At 39.6% G+C, this 20,558-nt stretch overlaps 1 protein-coding gene across 1 annotated transcript in view; it reads left to right on the top strand.

Annotated features, from left to right (window-relative positions):
- The first annotated feature begins 11,459 nt into the window (after positions 1–11,459).
- KCNC1 (potassium voltage-gated channel subfamily C member 1) overlaps positions 11,460–20,558 on the top strand; it is a 125,913-nt gene continuing 116,814 nt past the window's right edge. The window contains exon 1 of the mRNA XM_007430650.2: positions 11,460–12,029. Coding sequence (XP_007430712.1) covers positions 11,460–12,029 — 570 coding nt within the window. The remainder of the gene's footprint in view (positions 12,030–20,558) is intronic.

Raw genomic sequence — 20,558 nt, forward strand, 5'->3', positions numbered from 1 at the left:
CACACATATTTTCTGGTGTTGCTAAATCCCTAGTTCTATTTTATCTTCTGTAATCTTTTGTATCAGCATAATGATCATTTGTCCAAGTTTGCCTTTTGCTGCTTAAAAAGCAGTTTTATCTCCAGAGAAAGATGCTTGATCCACAGTTCTGGAGGAATGATGGTTTCTTCAATTAAGTGAGAAAAGCAAGGCTTTGCAGGATCTTCACTGCTGCCCTTAGAAAAGGTGGACTGAAGCAGGTCCAAACTCAAGGAAAAGGACCGAAGGCATTAATTCTAATAGGAAGCTCATCAGAATGGTTAAACAAAGTAAAGAGGGCAAAGCAAGGGGAAAGGGAGAGAAGCAGGTAAGTTAGGAGTCCAACAATCCAGTTTTACATTGGTGCTTCTGAGTGAAGATGTGTATGTTCTGTAAATAGCTATGCATAAGCTAGTTCAGCCTTCTCCAACCTGGTGCCCCCCACCCCATACTAGGTTTCTGCTCTCATAATCGCCCATCTGGCATGATCAGAAATTATCACAGATTGGATCTTGAAGGGGTCCTGAGCAACCATTCAACATTCCTTCAATCTTTCAGCCTTGTTTTTAATCTCATAACATGATACTGAAAGCATGAAAAGCCTGTTTTAGATGTGTATTTTTTGGATAGGTATTGAAGTACAAGGGTATGTCCACATATAGAATGTCCGGTTCTGAAGTCCGCTTCCTCATCTGCCAATATATGCTCTTGGTAGATCCAGTCAACTAATTTGTTGTACACATGTCTGGCACAGAGCTTACTTATTATACTTAAAAGGCTAATAGGCCCATAATTAGCAGGCAGGTCTTGGGTGCCCTTTTTATAAATAGGCACTATGAGGGCTAGGCCCCAGTCCTCTGAGATTCGCGCAGTGCAATCAATATAAGTAAACAGGGAAGCAAGAACGGGGGTCCACCATTCCAAATTATTGGGTAATACCAATAGAAGCAAATATGTGTAGCTCAGGGTTGAACTGTGGAGTCCTTGGGGTTCTCTGAGCTTGGTTGTTTTCTTGCAAACATTTCATTACCTGGCTAGCCACAGTTCAACCCTGAGCTACACATATTTGCTTCTATTGGTACCACCTATGGGCGTCAAATGCTTCAGAAAGCACGCAGATGGGAGAAATTTGCATGCAGGCAAACCTCCACTAAGGAACAACTATTCTTTCTACATGAATGCCTAAGAGCATACCCTGCCCACCAGCATCAGATACAAACCTCCAATAAATATTGGGTAATATTTTGGGAGTAATAAAATCATTGCCTGGAGCTTTACCAGGCTTTAGCTGAAATATAAGTGTCTTTATTTCAGCCCTTGAAACTGAGCCTCAATTAGGGAGCAGGTTAGCGTTAAGATTTAAGTCGAATTTAGGAGACTCTTCCTAGGCATATAATGCCCTAAAGTGGTCCTCCCACACAGATGTAGGTAAGAGTGAGAAACGAGAGGGGCCTGTCAATCGGGTGGGAAGTTATCAGGCACCAGAATGGAATGGGATTTCTGACTTGAGATGCTGTTATCAGTTGCTGCCAGGAAGCCCCAGTGAATTCTCTTTTCTTGTTTTGTAACAGATGTTTGTATTATTTCTTCAGGAGCATAAAGTCCTGGATGGAGTGCTCAGCTAGGTTCTCTTTATGTAATTTGAATTTCCTCATCAATTTACTCTTGGCCTCAAAACATTCCCTTTCAAACCAGGGCTGAGAGGGATAAGCCTTGTCCCTATGTTTTTCTCTCTACCTCGATATCTGGGTGGAGAGCACTGGCTGAAGTAACTGAACCAGTTGGGTGAATGTCTGCAGAAGGGAATTCCCATACCCTTTCTTTAACTATAGCAGAATGGAATTGCAGTGCTGCTTCAGACAGAAGCAACTGAGAGGTTTGCTCATTGAATTGCTGAGTCAAATTGAGTTCCAAAATTGGAGTAAGTTCTGTTTCCAGAAAGCAATTGTTGAATGCTTTTATAACTGTGATACCTGAAAGATGGTCACTATGGACAGTTGATTGTCTAGATAACATTTTTGTATAAGAGTAATTAAATTCCATGAGATTAAAGTGTAATCAATCAGGGAAGGTCTTGAGCCAACCCAGTGGGAGAATTCACCAGAGAAATCACTACTGATAGATCCATTCAATAGATATCAATTTAGTTTGTTATTGTTTGTAATAAACAAGCCCCTTATAAGCTCCTTTTGAATCTTTAGGGTTGATAGAGGGGGGATTGTAACTAGTTCTGGAGGGTATTGATGGAACTGAGTAAAAAGTGCCTTATTATTTGCTCCCATCTTTGTGTTTAGGTCACCAGAAACTATTACATAAGCAGAGGGGTTATTAAACATAATGGTACTTATGTAAGCTTTATATTTGGACTATATGCTGTTAAATTGGGTCCTATTTTGAGAAGGTGGAAGATAAACATTGACCAATAGTAACAGAGCATTATTATATTTTAGCAGTACAGACATTGCGTAGCACTCCATTGGGTCTAACCATGTAATGTTTGAAGGTAGCTTAGTTGAAATTTGTATATTTAAGTCACCACACAATCTACCTTGTCCTGCTCCAGGAGCTGCTGCAAGTAAGAAAAACTTATATCCACTTATAAACTAGCTGTTATCTAGCCAGGTTGCTTGAAACAGGAGCATGTCAAATTCAGCAACTTAATTCGAAGTCTTTGGATTTAGCATTCCAGCCTCAAAATTTCATGAAAGAATAAATGGGTACTCTCACTCCGGTGGGAGGAAAAATGCTGGTGGCGCCTTGGAAAAAAGGAGTCGGGAGCAGTTGCTGGTAAAACGTGAAACCGCGCTCGCCCGAAAAGGGTGCGAAGCAACGGAAACCCCGCCTCCTCCGCACGCCAGCTGGGCACTGCTCTAAGAAGGAGGCTCTGGCAAACTACTTCCGAAACACTTGCCTTGAAAACTGCAAGGACTCATCCAAGCAGTCACTGCAGAGTCAGTAATGACTGAGCGCAGATAAAAAAAATAAAAAAAATGTCAATCTAAGTTCCCAGTGGTGACCATTGTAAGAGGCAGATCCTCAAGAATGGTGGGAACATAAGTTGGTACATACAGTTTGGTGTTAAAATCAACTGTTGGAGAAATGGGTATATTTTGGGTGTCAGAAAAAACAATATCAATATCAGAAGAGGCAATTCCAGGGATGGCATGAGACCCAAACCCAGACTTCTGTCTGCGATAAGGATTCTTCTTCTTTGTCAGTTTGATCTTCAGCATCCCTATCTAGTCCCCACAATGATTTATAAGTATTTGGGGGGGGGGGGATACAGTTGGGAAGCTACACTATAGGAGGGTATTGGTGTTAAAAGCTTGCCTGGATCCTTACCTATTGTCAAGTATTAAATACTGGAAGCCAACAATTGGTGTTAATTTTCCAGTTTGGGCAACATTGGAATACACATATATAGCACCTTTAGTTGGATGGATAGTATTAGGATCTAAATACAACAGAACTCTAATATTTTTGGAAACAATTATTCCAAAAATAGTTAGAAAGCTATGGAATGGAATGTCTAATAAAAAAAAAAAGATGCAATCCTTTTTCCCATGCTAAATTGACTCTATGGGGAAACCCGACATTAATAATTGGGGGAAAAATGATGATATGGAAAAGTTGGATGGAAGCAGGCATATTGACTCTGGACCAATTGATAGACGATGAAGATGAATTTTTAACGTATGCTGTTAAAAGAGATAAATATCATCAGATGTATCCCAATGGCAATATCTACTGCTACAACATTTGTTTGGACCAACAGCATTTTCAGCTTCTGAGACACGTGAGATTTAACTTGTTAAATCCTTTAGAACTCAAAAACCTACTATTAGCTTTTATAGATATTTGCTATCAGTAAGTCAATTTGATATGCAGATGTTAATATGCATATGCATATACCTAGTAGATGGAATTTGACATATGGACAACATAAATGGATTCTCTGTGCCCTTACTATGGCCAAAAGACTGATATTGCAGCATTAGAAAGATACAAGTATGGCCCCATTTATTCCATGGATTGAAGCCCTGATTGCAGTTGCCACTTATGAGTGGATTGCCTATAGACATAGACTTTGTATGGACAAGTACAATGAAATATGGGACTCATTTATACAAAATACAGTAGGTTAAAAAAAATGATAATCACATACATTTATTGGAAATATATATGCACCTGAATAATATTTGCATTAGATAAATATATATTGATTTGCAACTATTTACTGTTATAATGATATATTATGCGAAGTTCTTTTATTTTCTTCATTGTATTTTCGTCGCTTTTTCATAATAGCACTTTTTAATGCTTTTTTCTTCTTCTTGGTAGTGCATTATTATTTTTGTGTTTTCTTTTTCTTTTTTGTTATTAATTAAAAAGCAATTTAAAAATTTACTTTAAAAAAAGCATGCCTGGATCTGATGTAGGCAAGGAACAAGCCTTTTTCTTGGGGTCCGTGTACTTTAGACTCTCTAACTGATGTAGCATTTTGTCAAGCTGCAGACTATCAGAGACTGGGTTAGACATTAATGGTTCTCTATTGGTGGTCTGTGGCATGGGATTTTTGTGGCTGTGGCAGCATTAGCAATTTGCGGATTGAGTTTATTGCCACAGTCCTGAGTACATGGTAGGACCAGACTAATCAATGGTTTCGCTGTGGAGCGTATTGTCCCCAGTGTTTCTCTTAGTTCACCCAGTCTCTGTGTAGTATCTGCTTGCTCTGAATTTGGCTATGCACCAAATGTGTCAAGCAACTTTACTTCCAGTGAGTCCTCAGCAGACTCTCTAGCTGTAGATAATGCAGTTTGTTGATTAGAGCTCCTCTTTCTCAAGGTCATTGCTGAGGTTATCTGGATTCAAATTGTTACAATTAGATTTTAAAGTGGTAATACCCTCTTGGGAAGACTGATCCAAAAGTGGGCTAGTTTTCTCTGGACAGAAGACATGTACTGGCAATACTGAGACGGTGTTCAGGAAGGGCTTAGTTTTGAAAAGCATGCGAAGGACTGTAGATTGTTTAATTGTTAGCAGAATTTGCATACAGCCTCTTCTAGGTGGCAGCCATTCGGCATTTAGTAGATCTATCAAAGAGCTTTCACAGCGGAGCAACTTGCTCAAGGACAGAATAACTGCCTTTTTGAAGTCCCATCGCCCTCTGTTCACTCTGTTGTTGGAAATCTGCAGAGTGATCTGATTGGTCTGTAAGTCATAATTGCACTTTTCTTGTCTCTGCCCTTTTTCTGCTTGAGAGTTCAGCTCTCCACAGTTATTTCTTTCTCTCCTAGTAGATTCGGGAGTGGGGTCAGCTCTAAAGTCCGTGTTAGCTGTTCATTGCTTGTTGGTGTCAGCAGCAGGTGTCTTCACAGCTTCTGCTGTTTTATTTGGGTGACTCTCAGTATGCTTTACAAAGGACTCCTTTAGTAGGTCAACCTTATTCTTGACTGAAGTCAAAAGTTCAAAAATCGAGATCACCGTTTGTTCTATATCTATATCTATATCTATATCTATATCTATATCTATATCTATATCTATATCTATATCTATATCTATATCTATATCTATATCTATATCTATATCTATATCTATATCTATCTATCTATCTATCTATCTATCTATCTATCTATCTATCTATATATATATATTATTGAGTTGTGGCTGGAACAGATAGATGAGCTCCCAGGCATTACAGCTTACAAAAAAGTAAAAGTATATAAAAATGAAAATAGCAAGTTGAAAGATAAAATAAAATAGAATAAAACAGAGAGCATAAATTCAGAGCTGCTCACCCATTGCCATCTTGAGGCCACCCCTAAGTAATTGGATCTATAGCAAATTGTACAAAGCTTAAAACTGCATGAGAATATTTTAAATGGAGATTTTAAACTGGTCCAAAAAAAATGACAAATATCAGTTCTGCATGGATAAAATGGTCAACTGCATTAAGCAAAAAACAATAGAAGTATAGAGCACATTCTTTTGGTGTCTTTTTCTTTGAGTATACAGAGAAGGCAGAAAGGAAGCAAGATGGGAGAGGCAGATTGATTTTTCATTTATAACAAACCTTTCTATATTGTTATTAATTTTCTACCCAGCAAGCTATGTCTTCTAAGATTCCACAGCTCTAAGCCATAGTCATTCATCTTTGATGTGGATGACTATCAAATGTATTTTGTAAATATAAGTGCATTTCATCACTTGGACCTGTCTTTTCTGTTTCAACAGGGATATTTTTTAAAGATTTTTGCAGCTTACTTGAGTTTGACTATTTCTTATGGATTCCTTCAATAATACATTTAATCAGACAGTGTGCAGCTCCTGTGCCCTAACATTATTCTATACTTCCCAGGTTTATATAAAAATTGGGGAAGAGTTGCAGCAAACAAAATAGGTCCAGTTATAAACAGTATTTGCTTCTTTCTGGACCACTCAACAGCTAACAATATAAGTTGTCAGATAAGATCTGTTTGGCACAAATAACTCTTCTTGATTACATGTAGGTGGATTATGAAAATACATTTTATTCAGTGTTATATTTCCTAGAAAAAAGTTATCACTAGAGGTCAAAGTACAAGTGATAGTATTTGTTTTTATAACAACCTACATAAGAATTCTATGTCCATAAATCACTCTCCTCTAACCTGGTTCTCTCCAGAAGCTCTAGTCTACAATTCTCATTTTCTTATTATGATGGGACATATGGAGGAAATTAAAAACCAGAAATTTGACACATATGGAGGAAAGTAGACTGGGGAAGAATGCCTTATGTGCATTACACTGAGAACACTATGTTAAATCTCAGAAATCTCACCATGGCTAAATTTATTACACAACTTTCCTAACATCAGTGCATCAGGAGGTTTGGGTGGAGATGCACAGATCCAATACAGATCCAGAACAGCTGACTTAGTTTACTTCAGTCAATAAGACCAGCAAAGCAGAACGAGGACAGATCACGAGTCAATATTTCTGAACAATCATAAATATGCAAGATGAGTCTGAGGACTCCTGGCCCACTGTAAAAGACAAGGAGGGGGAGGAGCAGATGTGATTTTTAAACATATTTTCAGTAGCTTTCTGAAAAGAATCAGGGCATTGCTACAGCAAAGAGCTGCCTCCTCTTAAATGAATATGTATATGCAAAATGTTAAGTATCAGCATTAAGAATTTGAAAACGTAATGTGGCACTAGCATTCCCATATAAAAGAGTTGGTCCAGTTGTATATCATAGGCTTTCTTGGCAGGATTATAGAAATGTTTGCAGACCAAAAGCCTGAATGAAAATCTAATATCATCTCAATTTCTATCACCCATGCAAGGTAATAGAAAAGAAAAAAAAAGGGGGGGGGTAATGATTGTAGAGTGAAGGTGGGGGGGTTGAATCAAAGTCTTCAGCTTCATGTCACTTTGACCTGAAATCATCAGTTTTGGATTCACTATGGAAAAACAGGCTTTCATCAAAATGCCATAACTATGGACTTTCTGTTTCCATTGTACACTATGCGAGAAGAACTCATCTATATTTCTGTTTCTGAATATGGGTGAAGCAGGACTTTGATAGAGACTAGGTGGTGCCCCAGGGACACCCTCTCTCTTGACTCTTTATTCTCAGTAAAGCAAATCTAACTTCAGGCTGAGAGCTCATAAGAGGATGGATTTCTTCCCTGAAATCCTCTTTCATTTGTAGCTTTTGATTTCTAATTGTAGGGTGTTACTGTAGCAAACACCTACCAGCATGGCGGAACTTTCATTTCTTCTTCCCCTGGCAACTCCAGAATGGTCTCAAATCTGGAGTGAGCAGGTTATGAGAGGTGGCTGCAGAAAAAGGGGAAGCCACCTCTTCCATGTTGTTAACAGAAGCTCCTTCCTTGGAGAGATGCTTCAGCTGGATTTCATACTCTTTACTAATTTTTTAACATTGCTTTTTTGTATTATTCCATTATGTACGCCTTGGGGCTGAGTTTTAGGCTACCAGAGGCATCCATTGGGTTGTAGGTGGTCGAATGACCATTATACTTGTTGGCTACAAAATAACCTTTGCTAAATACATGGATAATTAATGGCAACACTAGCAGGATGTAGAAAGAATAATGTGAAAAAGTCAATAATTCTTATATCCAAGGACAGTGTTGTGACTTGGTGAGTAATGCCACCAATAAATAAGCATACCCTGATAGGAGAAATCAGAATGAATATCATAGCACCTTTTCCAATTAATACATTTTGTTAAAGGGCATAAGCTTTCATGAGCTGCAGCTCTCCTCCTACAATATACCTTAGTAGGATGCAGCTGTTCATCAGTGGCAACTATAAGTGGAAAAGTGCAGTCTGAAACAATTGTAATGATATACAGAAGTGAGGGGATGAAATGCAGTAATACAGCAATGTAACAGTGGTGCAGAAAGCAACAGAAAACTAGCACACTGTATTTTCCCAGGGAATTCAACAATGGCTGAAAACTAGTATCCAGTGGCCCTGATGGACCTTAGGTGGTCAAAGGGTATGAAAAACATCAGAACAAATAGCACTGAGGGTCACCACGCTCTGATAGGAGTCAGCACTAAAAGAGGAAGAATGATGAATACCCAACTAGGTATCACCCTAGTGACCTGAAAGCATTTAAAGAAATAATTTCCACATGCATTTTCTGATTCCTTAGCATCATGAACTTCAGCTACTTGGCGCTTTAGTGCCTTTTTTAGCATCCCCCTTTCTCATAATATAAAATATTGAAGTTTAGCACCATTAAAAAGATTTCAGACCCAGAACTATAAACTAGAACATGCCTAGACATCCAGACTTGAGCCCCAGTGGCATTTTTTTCATTAACAGTACCCTCAAATGAGGGGGGGGGGAACGAACATTTCTATAAACAAATATTGAAAATGAAGCAGCATATGCATATCTATCTATGTCAAAGCAAGTAATGGTTTATATTTTTTGTCATTTGGCAGTTGAGCTGAACTGATATGAGCTCTCTTAACCAATGTTGGAAGAGCCATTTATGCCTTTTTTCTTTCTACTTCTGCTGAGAAATAACTCATGTCAGAAAGGGTTTCTTTCTTTTTTGCTGGAACTACATACATCAACTGAAGAGATGGTGCACGGATATTGGGGGAGACACACATTTTCTCTGGGGAAGAAAAAATGCTATGTGGTTAGTGTCAGATGTTGCTATCTTTGGCAAAAGCGTGAGGAGAGAGGTTGCTTCCGCCCTTGCAGCTGGCTCAGCTTGTGCTCTCACAATGAAGGCTGAATTTAATCCCTCTATTAGACCCGCAGACCTCTGATGGCTCTGGCTATTTCCTCACTGGTAATTTATAGCACCTTCCAGCGTCATCCAACCATCCTGATGCTGATATCTCAGTTATGAAGATGGGCTTTCCTATTGCCACAATGATGTTTCGGTGATGCTAGAAGATGCCATAAATCACTAGCGAAGAGGAAATGGCCTGAGCATCTCAAGTGCAATGCAACACGAAGCCTAGACTATAATCCCTTTCCCACTTAGACGATTCCCACCAGAATCCGAGGCTGATAGACCTAGACAGCAGAAATGCAGGGTCTCTCTGGCGCTGCTCCCTCCTTCTTCAGCGCTAGGGCTTGCTTCTGCTGGAGCAGCAGATTCGAAGGCGCGGTTTAGGGACATTTCGGAAGGTCTCTCCAAACGCTGAAGCTCTTCCATCGGAAACTCTCACACAATAAAGCCGGGAGATCCGGCTGAACCGAGAACCTCGCCAGACGGAGTCAGGATCTTCTCCCTCTGCGTGACTAACGGTGTGGTTCCCGCCTCTCCCTCCCGGCGCTGACTGTTGCAAAAAGCTAAGAAGACAGCACGCGCGCTGCGCACACCCTCCCCGCTCGCTGTGCATCTCTACTCGGACGCTCCTTTTCCAGGTGATTCCGCTCCGCATGCTCCTGCTAGGATCTGCCTCTCCCGGTGCTGCATTAGGACCCAGAGAGAACTGCTCTATTCCTGGCCCAGTGCGCCTGCGCGGAGTGTCCAGAGACCGGGCTAGCTGGATTAGCGGCAAGAACGGCGGCGGCAGAGGCGGCGGCAGCGGCGGCGGCAGCAGCAGCAGCAGCAGCGTGTTCTCTGGCACGGAGCCTTCAGCAGCACCTGCCAGATCTTTTGGGCGGCGGGCGCGTGGGAGGGGAGAACAGAGGGAGAGCGAGGGCAAGACGCGCCGATCTTCCTTCTCACAGCACAACCCACCTGCGGCTTCAGCCTTGCTCGACCTGCCTGGATCGCCGGCTCCTTCAGCCCGTTGTGAAGAAGGGATAAAGATGCCCTCGCCTTGATTTTTCTGGCCACCCGGTCCCCGCATCCCGTTCCACCTTCCGCTTCAAGGCAGACCTATGCCAGCCAAGGCTCTCTCACCCAGAGAAGCTTCCTTGGCGGAGGACCCGAGCGCTGTCCAGTTCAGCACCACGCTCTCGCACCTCGCGCCTCTGGCGCCGCTCTTTGATCAATCCCAGGAGGGGCCCTCGGGCAAAAGCTGCAGGCGCGAGGGGCGCCTTTGGGGCTGCTGCGAAGTGTGAACCGCATTAGCGGGGAGGACGCCAAAGAAGACACCAAGAGGGAAGGCGGATTTCGTGATCTTTTGTTTGAGCTGGGGAATTATTAGATACATCTTCCCCCCACCCAAACATTAGTTATTGCTTCATCACCACCATCGTTTCTTTAGAGCCTTTGAATTTCACGTGCTTGTTGAATTTCTATTGTTAAAAACCGACGCCAGTGTTAGGATTGTTGTGTGTTGAGCTCTTCTGAAGAGCTGCCTCTTGCGCCTGCCTCTGCCTCTAGGACAGAAAGATTTTGTTCAGCATTTTCAGGAGATTTGGTCTGATTGCTGCTGCCCAGCATTGGTATCTGCCCTTTCTTCCTCGCACTGTATTAATCTGTGTGTTTGTGTGCGTGTGTGTGTGGGTTGTGTCTGTGAAACCCTATTTTACTGCCCTCAGCCTCTTGTTGCAGGCCCCTATCACCACTCTTTGCATCTTCTTTGTAGGTCAGCAGTGTGGCACTGATGTGTTAATTGCCACAGCTAAGCAAGGAAGCAATCTTCCTCACTGATAACCAACCTTACCTCCCTAACAAAACACCCCTCACAATCTTTGTTCTTGGAAGGAGCATTTCATCAGCATATTCTATCTGTAGGCACCTGAACCTTACATTTAATGATACTCTAAGATCATGTTAATTTTCTAATAAAGAACTTGAATCTGCCATCATTAACTTTCACTGGTACTCTTGATTTTGCATCACTAGCTGTGAAGGATATAAGTGGCTAAGAACAGTGGGCGTCTCTTGCCCATATGTTTAAGGTATCAAGTTAGTTACTGATTGCAGATGAACAGCCACCCCTCATGTGCTTGCTGTGTGTTGTGCTTGCTTGGATGATTCCACGACATGCCTAATAAGAGACGAGATGGGCCAGGGCGATGAAAGTGATCGTATTGTGATCAATGTGGGAGGGACGAGGCACCAGACTTACCGCAGCACCTTACGCACCTTGCCTGGCACTCGGCTGGCCTGGATCGCTGAGCCAGATGCCCACAGTCACTTTGACTATGACCCCCGTGCAGATGAATTCTTCTTTGATCGGCACCCAGGTGTCTTTGCCCACATCCTGAACTATTACCGGACAGGTAAGCTGCATTGCCCAGCAGATGTGTGTGGACCTCTGTATGAGGAGGAGCTAGCCTTCTGGGGCATTGATGAAACAGATGTGGAGCCTTGTTGTTGGATGACCTATAGGCAGCATCGTGATGCTGAAGAGGCCCTGGACAGCTTTGGTGGAGCACCTCTGGATAGCAGTGCTGATGATGGAGATGCAGATGGCACAGGAGACTCAGGTGATGGTGAAGAGGAGCTGGAGATGACTAAACGCCTAGCCCTGAGTGACTCCCCAGATGGAAGGCCTGGGGGCTTTTGGAAGAGGTGGCAGCCCCGGATCTGGGCGCTCTTTGAAGATCCCTATTCCTCCAGATATGCAAGGGTAAGCCATACAAATCAAAACTCAGACTACTTGTTTCCATGCACTTTAAGAAGGTTTTTAATTTGGTGTCCCTTAATCCCTATTTGTATTTCATGTCCTGCATGTTCTTGCATATACTTAAAGGCAGACAAGGAACAATATTGCCTCTAAGGCAGATACCACATGAAGCCAGCTCTTTGGAACAAGGGCAGATACAATGGCACAACACGCTTTTCTTTTTTTGGTCTACGAGGAGAAAAAACATTCTAACAAGTCAAAATCCCAACAAAAAATGAGACATCTTTCCACGCACATACAAGTAATTGCCTGGAACATGTCTTGGTGTCAAGATTCCTTGTTAACCTTCCTTCCATTTTTTTCTTTCAACAAGATGAAGAGATATTCATTACTAAAGCTTCTTAATGGAAGACTTGTATCTGAAAGTTTTTTTGTCGTGTTTCAATAAGCTGTAATGGCACTGTCTTTTATCTGATTTCCAAGCCAAATGGCAGACACAATGTTCCAGATTTAGTTTTCTCTATAGTAATTGCATTTTCATTAGGCTAAGGCAACTCATATCAAGACATGCATGTAAACAATTATTTTACTGTAGGGCAAGACAACTATTCTACCTTCTCCTCACCAGCAGTTGGAAGCAACAGAAAAGGAATTCTACACTCAGCTTATCACTAGGAATGTGATCAAGTTAGGCAAAGGCTTGTTAGAATAGCTGTATATGCTGTTGTGAGGAAACATTCTGTTGTGCTAACATGGGGACAGATTTTGCTCTCTCTGATGTCATCAACAAAACACACACTGACGTCACTGGGGGCTGGATCAATGATATGCAGCTCTTGCTGCATGGAATATGGAGAGAACTGGTTAATGGATGCAAGGAAAATACAGTTAATTTTAGTGAGATCCTACAGTATCTGTGTGGGTACATGCGTACATATTCACACACTTATAAAACCATACAGAAACGAGCTCCCACATGCATTCTCCTTATGCAATATATAGGGGGAAAAAATTAATGATGGTTCCCCCCTCCCCCTGCTAAGGCGTGTTTACTGGTGTCTGTCTGTCTGTATGCCCGTGCATGCATGCATGCATGCGGAGAATTGATTCATTCCTTCATTGATATTTTCTGTATGGGGAAGGAGAAGGCTCTAAAACACTTCAAAAACAATTGTTGATTGTCTAAAGATGAACAGAAAATTTGATGGGAACAGCTAGATGAATTATTAGGTACATAAAACCATTTTTGTTATTTACTGGAAGCATTTTGCTCAGCCAATATCTCAGAATAACTGGTGCCAGGTTGGCAAAGGAATAAATGAGATGCTCTGTCTGGAGGCAAGCCCTGGGATGCCTTCTACACTCTCTTGTAGGTGACATTGTTTTCGTTGTGTAGTCTTCTGAGATTCCCTGGTGAATTTAGTGAGTTGAAAGTAGCGAGTCTTTAAATAGTATGGAACAGGAAAAGATTAATGAAATATTTACTACAAGATAAAAGCAAAAAGTGTTATTGAGCAGCAACTTTTGAGTCCCAGTAATCTTTCCCAGGAGCATGTAACAGTATGGAAGCAAAGTTGGGGGCTTTTTCAGGTGAATCTTGCTGGCTTTGAGGAAAACTACAAGCATCAATTGGTTTTGGGAAAGTCTGTCCAATGCCTTGCGTCCCTGGAGCTGCTAAATTACACATATATATCAGGATCAAAGACATCCTGATCTAATTTGCAGTTGTTTGTGGAAAGATCCAATTCAATACATTTAATGAGAAACTGTAGTTCATTGCTAAAGCACATACTTTGTATGCTGGAAGTTGCATTCCTAGCAGCTTCAGTTAAAATTGTTTCAATGAAAGATATTCTGGGCCCAGCTAGAGTAGAAGGCAAAGTAGAAAGCATAAGTGAAGGTTCAAGTCACTAAAGCCTTAAGAGAATCAGTATGTGGTGTAAAACATGTATTGTTTTGTGGGTCACCTGCATCAGTTTTGGCTGCACTTGCTCTGGAATGCTATTTTATGTATTTCTTTGATATTTATGTCTTTAAACCTTTTGATTTCTTCTGCTAATAGACCCAAACTATGTTTGTAGATAGTCCTCATAACAGTATTATTATAGACAGGTTTTGCAAAATTTCTGTCAAGAATATATGCATATTCATGCAGACATTTATTTAGGTTGGTCTGTCCTATTTTTCACATGCCACCCATTAAAGATACACTAATGGAGACCTAGCACTACTACATACCACACAAAGAGCAATCAATGAATACGTATATAAGAAATACTTGGATGTATGTTATTATAATTTAATGGTTATACTACAAACCTCAACTTAGCTAAAATGCCATTAAAGAAAGAAACTCATGTAGACTATTTTTAAAACATCAAGTGTAAAGAATAAAACATTCATCTAGCAAAGATTCTCCCCAAAAGTATTATTAACCTTTTATTATACTTTTCCAATATTTGCATTTCTATTACAGTTTACATATATTTTTAATAATGAGTATATATTTAGCTGTAACCAATTTCCAAATGGCACCCATTTGATTGTTTGGATGAGGCTGAATCTCAGATTTACGAAGTCTTTAGAGCCAGACGTGTACTGAAGACTTTTAGATACCTGCAATGAAGCATCTGCTTTCACAACATTTCTTATGCTGTGGACCTGTCTAAGTCCAGGAAAGAAATATCAAATTGCATAGAGCATAGTTGTAGTAGTAATCATCATCATTATCATCATCTGATATGGAATGGAATGATATTGCTTCATCCAGGCCAAAAAGAATGAACCTTTATTATATGTCTTTCCAGTATAATCTGCAATATGTATTCATATGCATAAAGCAAAATGTCTTGCAGGACACATTTCATTATTGACTTTCTGCAATGGATTCATTGATGTGGGACCACCTCTTTCACCCCCTCATATTAGACAATTAAAACAGAAGGTTTAAGTTGAAAAACTGCTATAAAGTATGCATACCTGTTCTAGAAAAAAGCACCAATTCCTGGTCAACGTAACTAGAGACATTAAGGATTTAATTTTAAGGGTCTAAATGTATTACGTATTTAATTTTAAAACCTTGCATAATACATTTAATTTTAATATCAGAGGCACATGTTACTATCTTATGCTAAAATGTTTAGCATAAAATAGATATGCTAAAACCTAGGAGAATATATTCTACATCCACCTCTGAGACAGACACCTTCTTCTTCCTGATATACAGGCCACCCTTGCTCCTAAGGGCTGATCAGACTCAGTGGTCATGAACTAGTTATTGTTCCTAGAAGTTGATGGAAACGCAGGGAAGGGAGCTGGCTTAGAATAACATGGATTGGGTAGTATCCTAAATATTGTAGTTGCATCCCTTTGGCTGTCTTCTTTTTTGCAGGTTCCCCTTATACTAAAAATAGAAGCATTAGAATCAATAGTTGTAACATGTTTGAAGAAGCCATGGTAAGATACATTCTAGGGCCCCCTAACTTCTTAATTTGACTACCCTCCTTAATTTGACTATTGACTCCGTATTAACTCTGTCTGTCCTATCTCCATCATTCTACTTCTTTTCTGGCTTGTGGCAAGCAAAACCTCTTCCTTCCCCTTGACCAAGGTAAAGCCAGTGCCCAAATTGGGTGGGAAGAGCCTTCTCGGTGTATATGTCATTTCTATTTTCTCTCTTTCTGATACCTTCTCCTTTCTGTTTCTCTTTTCCAAGCAACAGGCTCCAGGAAGGCATAAGTGATCTGAACTGTTTAAACTAGACAAGGTGGTATGAAATTAAGATGAGGATTACATGTGTTTTTAGGACTCCAAGTTGCCCATCCTTGCTATAGCTTGAATTTTAGGTGGTTGCATATGAGAAGGAAAGTTTGTGTACAGAAAGGGCTGATATGAGTAATCTGTGTTCTACCCAACATTGTAGGCTTAATAATAAGAATCTATATATTTAACAATAGGCTAGATTAATCATTCAAATAAATCAACACACACAAGCTTTAAATCTAGATGGAGGGGCTAAATACTTATTTAAATCAATGCTCAAGTAGTTAGTATGTGATCTATTGTATGGTACTGAAAATGATTTTTTTCCTTAGCTAACACCAGCCATAATTAATTCCTAAACAGCAACAACAACACCTCTAGCTATTACCATTCTGGTTCACCACATCATCAATCATTTCTACACTGTGTACATTGTAAACATTTCTGAGAACATAAAATATCCATCAAAATAAAAAGAGTTTCTCTCCATGAGAAAGAAGCAGCACAATCTAGTAAGTCTGCAGTTGGGATTTCCACTCATATCATGTCCAGAAGGTTTGGATTTGGATCTAGGTTGTGTTTTTTGATCTTTCATAGTCTCATCATGTGTTTGACCTTGGGTAAGCATCCTCCTCCTCAGTTTATCTATGGAGTGATTTATATCATAAGGTCAAAGCAGTTCAGTATACAGGAAGTCCCCAGGTTAATAACACCAGGGTTACAGAACAGAGCCTATTGTAGCAAAATTTGAGTTATATACACAGTGATTCAAGTTAAATACACAACGGTTCAAGTTCATTGCACAGTACTACTTATACAGAATTATACAATGATACTGTTCCGGCTTACATACAAATTCGACTTAAGGACTGACCTAGGGAACTCATTCTTAAACTGGGGACTACCTGTATTATATTTTGAAGCTACATTTAAATATACACCTAATAACATGGCAATATGATAAATATGTTTGTAAATTCCAGTACACTCATGAGGAAGCCATGATTGACTGTCATTTCCTGTAAACACTTTTGGAGGTGGGGATAATGCGTGAATGGTACTTGGGGTAAAAACACTTACAGTTAAAATGGAAAAGCACTCAGCAACATGTGAACTTTCTCAGGTTTTGAGTAAAGGAGGAACTAAAATGGGATTTATAACTCAAAGACAGAGTATGTATTGCCTGCAAAAAATCCCAGATTTAATTCCAACATCTCAAGTAGTTGATGGGAAAGATTTCTGCCAGAAACCCTGGCAAACACTACCAGTTAGAAAACTACACTGAGTAGATGAATAGTCTGATATGGTACAAGGCAGTACTTTATGTTTTAAATTAATTTAAGTGCTTCACTAAATGCAATAGGAAAATTAAAATGAACATCCTTGCTCAAGTCCTGTTTTATTTACTTGCTTGCTAACTGAGAAATTGAAAAAAAGCATACTAAAAGATGACAGTGACAACCTGCTCCAATATCATGCCAAGAAGTAATGCTGTCAGGAGAACAGCTAAAGTTACTCTACCCTGAACAAAAGAGAAAGGATTTTTCACTGTCCAGTTTTTTGTTTGTTTGCTTGTTTGTTTTGATGCCTTCAAGTCAGTTTTTGACTCCTGGCGACTGCCTGGACAAAGTCCCTACAGTTTTCTTGGCAAGATTTCGGAAGTGGTTTCCCATTGCCTCCTTCCTAGAGCTGAGAGAGAGTGGCAGGCCCAAGGTCACCCAGCTGGCTTCATGCCTAAGGCAGGACTAGAACTCATGGTCTCCCAGTTTCTATCCTGGTGCCTTAACCGCTATATCAAACTGTCTCTCCTAGCTGGTTAACAGGAGATAATCAACATTAAATTTATATGCAGACAGGAATAACCCTCATCCCTTACACTGAATACACAAAAATGAAGGACGTTTCCCAGATATATACATTCCGACATGTGTATGCATAGACATTCCTACAACCAATTCCTATCCTAGCATAAGTGATCATGGTAAGCATATTATATAAAATAATGGAACATCTCATTATATGGAATGCAGAAAACATGTGGCTTCATAAATTCTGTCAATTTTAGCCATATATTTGCAAAGGAAAAAAAATGACAGCAATAAATAAGATAATGTATGATTTTAAAAAAAAACTTACTAAATTAATCATAATACTAATGAAAATGGTAATATTCTGAAAAGCAACTTGAATTGTGATGCTTAAAACCTGATGGTCATTATTTAAAATTTGCTAACTAATTGGGAATAAAGATAGTGGGAATAAAGACTTTTTAGGAAAGAAATCTCAATCTTTGAATTTTGTAACATAATATCATTTTGTAATATAATAATTAGAATCCATAAACTCATGCAAAGTATATGCTCACTGGGCAAAAGAACTGAAGTAGTTTCTTAGGTGAGAGAACATCTTCTCTAAAACAGGGGAATCTTGTTACTGAGACCATATGCCATGGGGCATTGGAAGCTGCCTGTGGTGTAGGTAGGCCAAACCCGTTGGGTGAGACCTTCATTGCAGAATCAGCCCAATAAATTTGGCTACCCTAGACCGAAACCACTTAACAGGCATTGAATCTTATTTCAACAAAGACCGTAGGAGAAGGGTTTCCTTTGCATCTCAGGGCAGCAGCCTAGGTTAGTCAGTTCAGGCCAAATTATATGGCACATGCAACTGGGTCCTGCCCAACAGATAGGGGTTTATGAGGAAGAGCTGGAAGTTATCTCTGATGTTCTCCAGCATCTTCCACAGGAGATGTTTGCCTCACTTTGCCAATATAGTATAATAGCTAAGGTATCAATCTGGGACTGGAGAAACACAGGTTCAGGTCTCCACTCAATCATAGTATTGGTTATTAACTGGGTGACTTTGGGCCAGACACTTTGTCTTGACTTGTTTTTCTAGATATAAAACCAGGATATCCCACTATGTATGCCAGTTGAATTCCCAGAGAAACGGTGAGATATTATGATAATGGTGTTGTTGACAACAAGAACAAGGACAATGGTAGGACAGATCCTACAGAGAGATCCTTTTCATCTCTCTAATTTCTCTCTCTTTCTCACACACACACACACACATCCTTCCTCATTCTCATATTCACAGATTTTCCATGCTTTAGCTCACCCTCCCTCTACATCTCAGAACACGGGTCTGGGGAGATTTAAACCACTGCTCCAGCACAATGAAATCCCATGCAGCATCTCCCTTTCCCCATTACCCAGGAGAAGAATGAAGAAAGGTATATTATGGGATCACTGAAATCCCTCATATGCCTTTCTGGACCAGCTAACTGGAAACAATAGAGGGACATCCCAGTCCATTAGGAGAATTGTCAAACAGAAGATACTTCTTGAAATGCTAAATCACTAAAAGCCATGTTGACAGGATCAGAGGGGTTTCATGACTTGGCTACTTTAAGGAAATGTAATAAAATTCAACTAATAGTAGAAGTGTCTTCATGTTCTTTCTTACACTTTCTGTCTCTTTCTTTCTATGTAACATTATTGGACATTTAAACTGTAAATCCAATAATCTCTGGCCCACAGATTCTTTGAACTTTCACTCTTTGACTCTGAAGGAGGAATTCTGTGATTTATCTTCTCTTTCTGTTTCCCCATCAATCTGTCTGTCTGGCACTTTCTGAAGTCAGGAAATCACAACATCAAAAATCTCCACATATCTGCATGGGATTGGACAGGAGAGAGAACTGACAGATGCTAAGGATCCAAAGGTTGTTCAAAGGCCCTAAATTCTTTTCTATGCCACTAATCCATAGGTATATTTAGGCTACAGTAGCTCTCAAGATGGACAAAATATATATATTCCTATTGTGAATAGTGGGTGGAAACAGGGCCTTTTTGAAAAACATTAAAAAGAAGTTTCCCTTGTGAATAATGGAAGAGGAAAAAGTTGAAAAAAGAGGCTTTTTTCTTGCTCATTAATACGACTGTTCTATCCATTCAGTTGACATTCCTTACTAACGTGTAATTTTAGTACAGAATATGTTTCGTTATAAGCCCTAGTTTAAAATGGCAATTAATTACTCAGCAGCTTTCTGGTACAAAGTAAGTAATAAACAATCACCCAAGGATAGAGTATGTCATTTTGTTTCTGGTTTTTTTTATTTATAATGTGAATATAATGGATCTAGTCTTACTATGCTCACGTTTGCTGCCAACATTTCCATTTAAGCCAGAGAGAGAGAGGGAAAGTAATGTCTCTTGGGTTTAAGGCAGAAAGGCACACAAATCTCAGTGACACAGTTATTTAAGACAGACATTATGCAGACTCAGATAATTCAGAATAAAAATCAAACCACAATTTCAAGCTTTCTATAGTTAGTCTTTTAAAAAGTAGATAGTTTATAGATGTAATTTTGATAATTGTTTAGATTTAATAATAGCTCCTGACAATACCCTTTGTAGAAAATACTAGAAAAATTGCAAAGATCTAATTGTAAGAACAATGAACTGAAAAATCCATAACATGCTATATTTCTATTACAGAGAACTCTGACATTTTACCAGAAATAATAGGAAATGCTAATAGAATTTGTCTTTATTTTTATCAGTTGTAGTTAAATGTTAGCTTATACCAGATTACAATGTTATCTGCCCAAATTAATTCTGACAATGATATCTAGTACCCTAAAACGAAATGGATCCAGAACATATCTTAACACATACTTTAACAAGCAGGCATCCAGATTTTTCCAAAGACAGATTAGAGCTCTCTCATTATTTTCACATTTATATTTAATTCACATTAGCATTC

Source organism: Python bivittatus, unplaced genomic scaffold (genome assembly GCF_059951505.1).
Source record: "Python bivittatus isolate LINGU-HERP-01145 unplaced genomic scaffold, Pbiv_v1 ctg000480_np1212, whole genome shotgun sequence".
Classification (NCBI taxonomy): Eukaryota; Metazoa; Chordata; class Lepidosauria; order Squamata; family Pythonidae; genus Python; species Python bivittatus.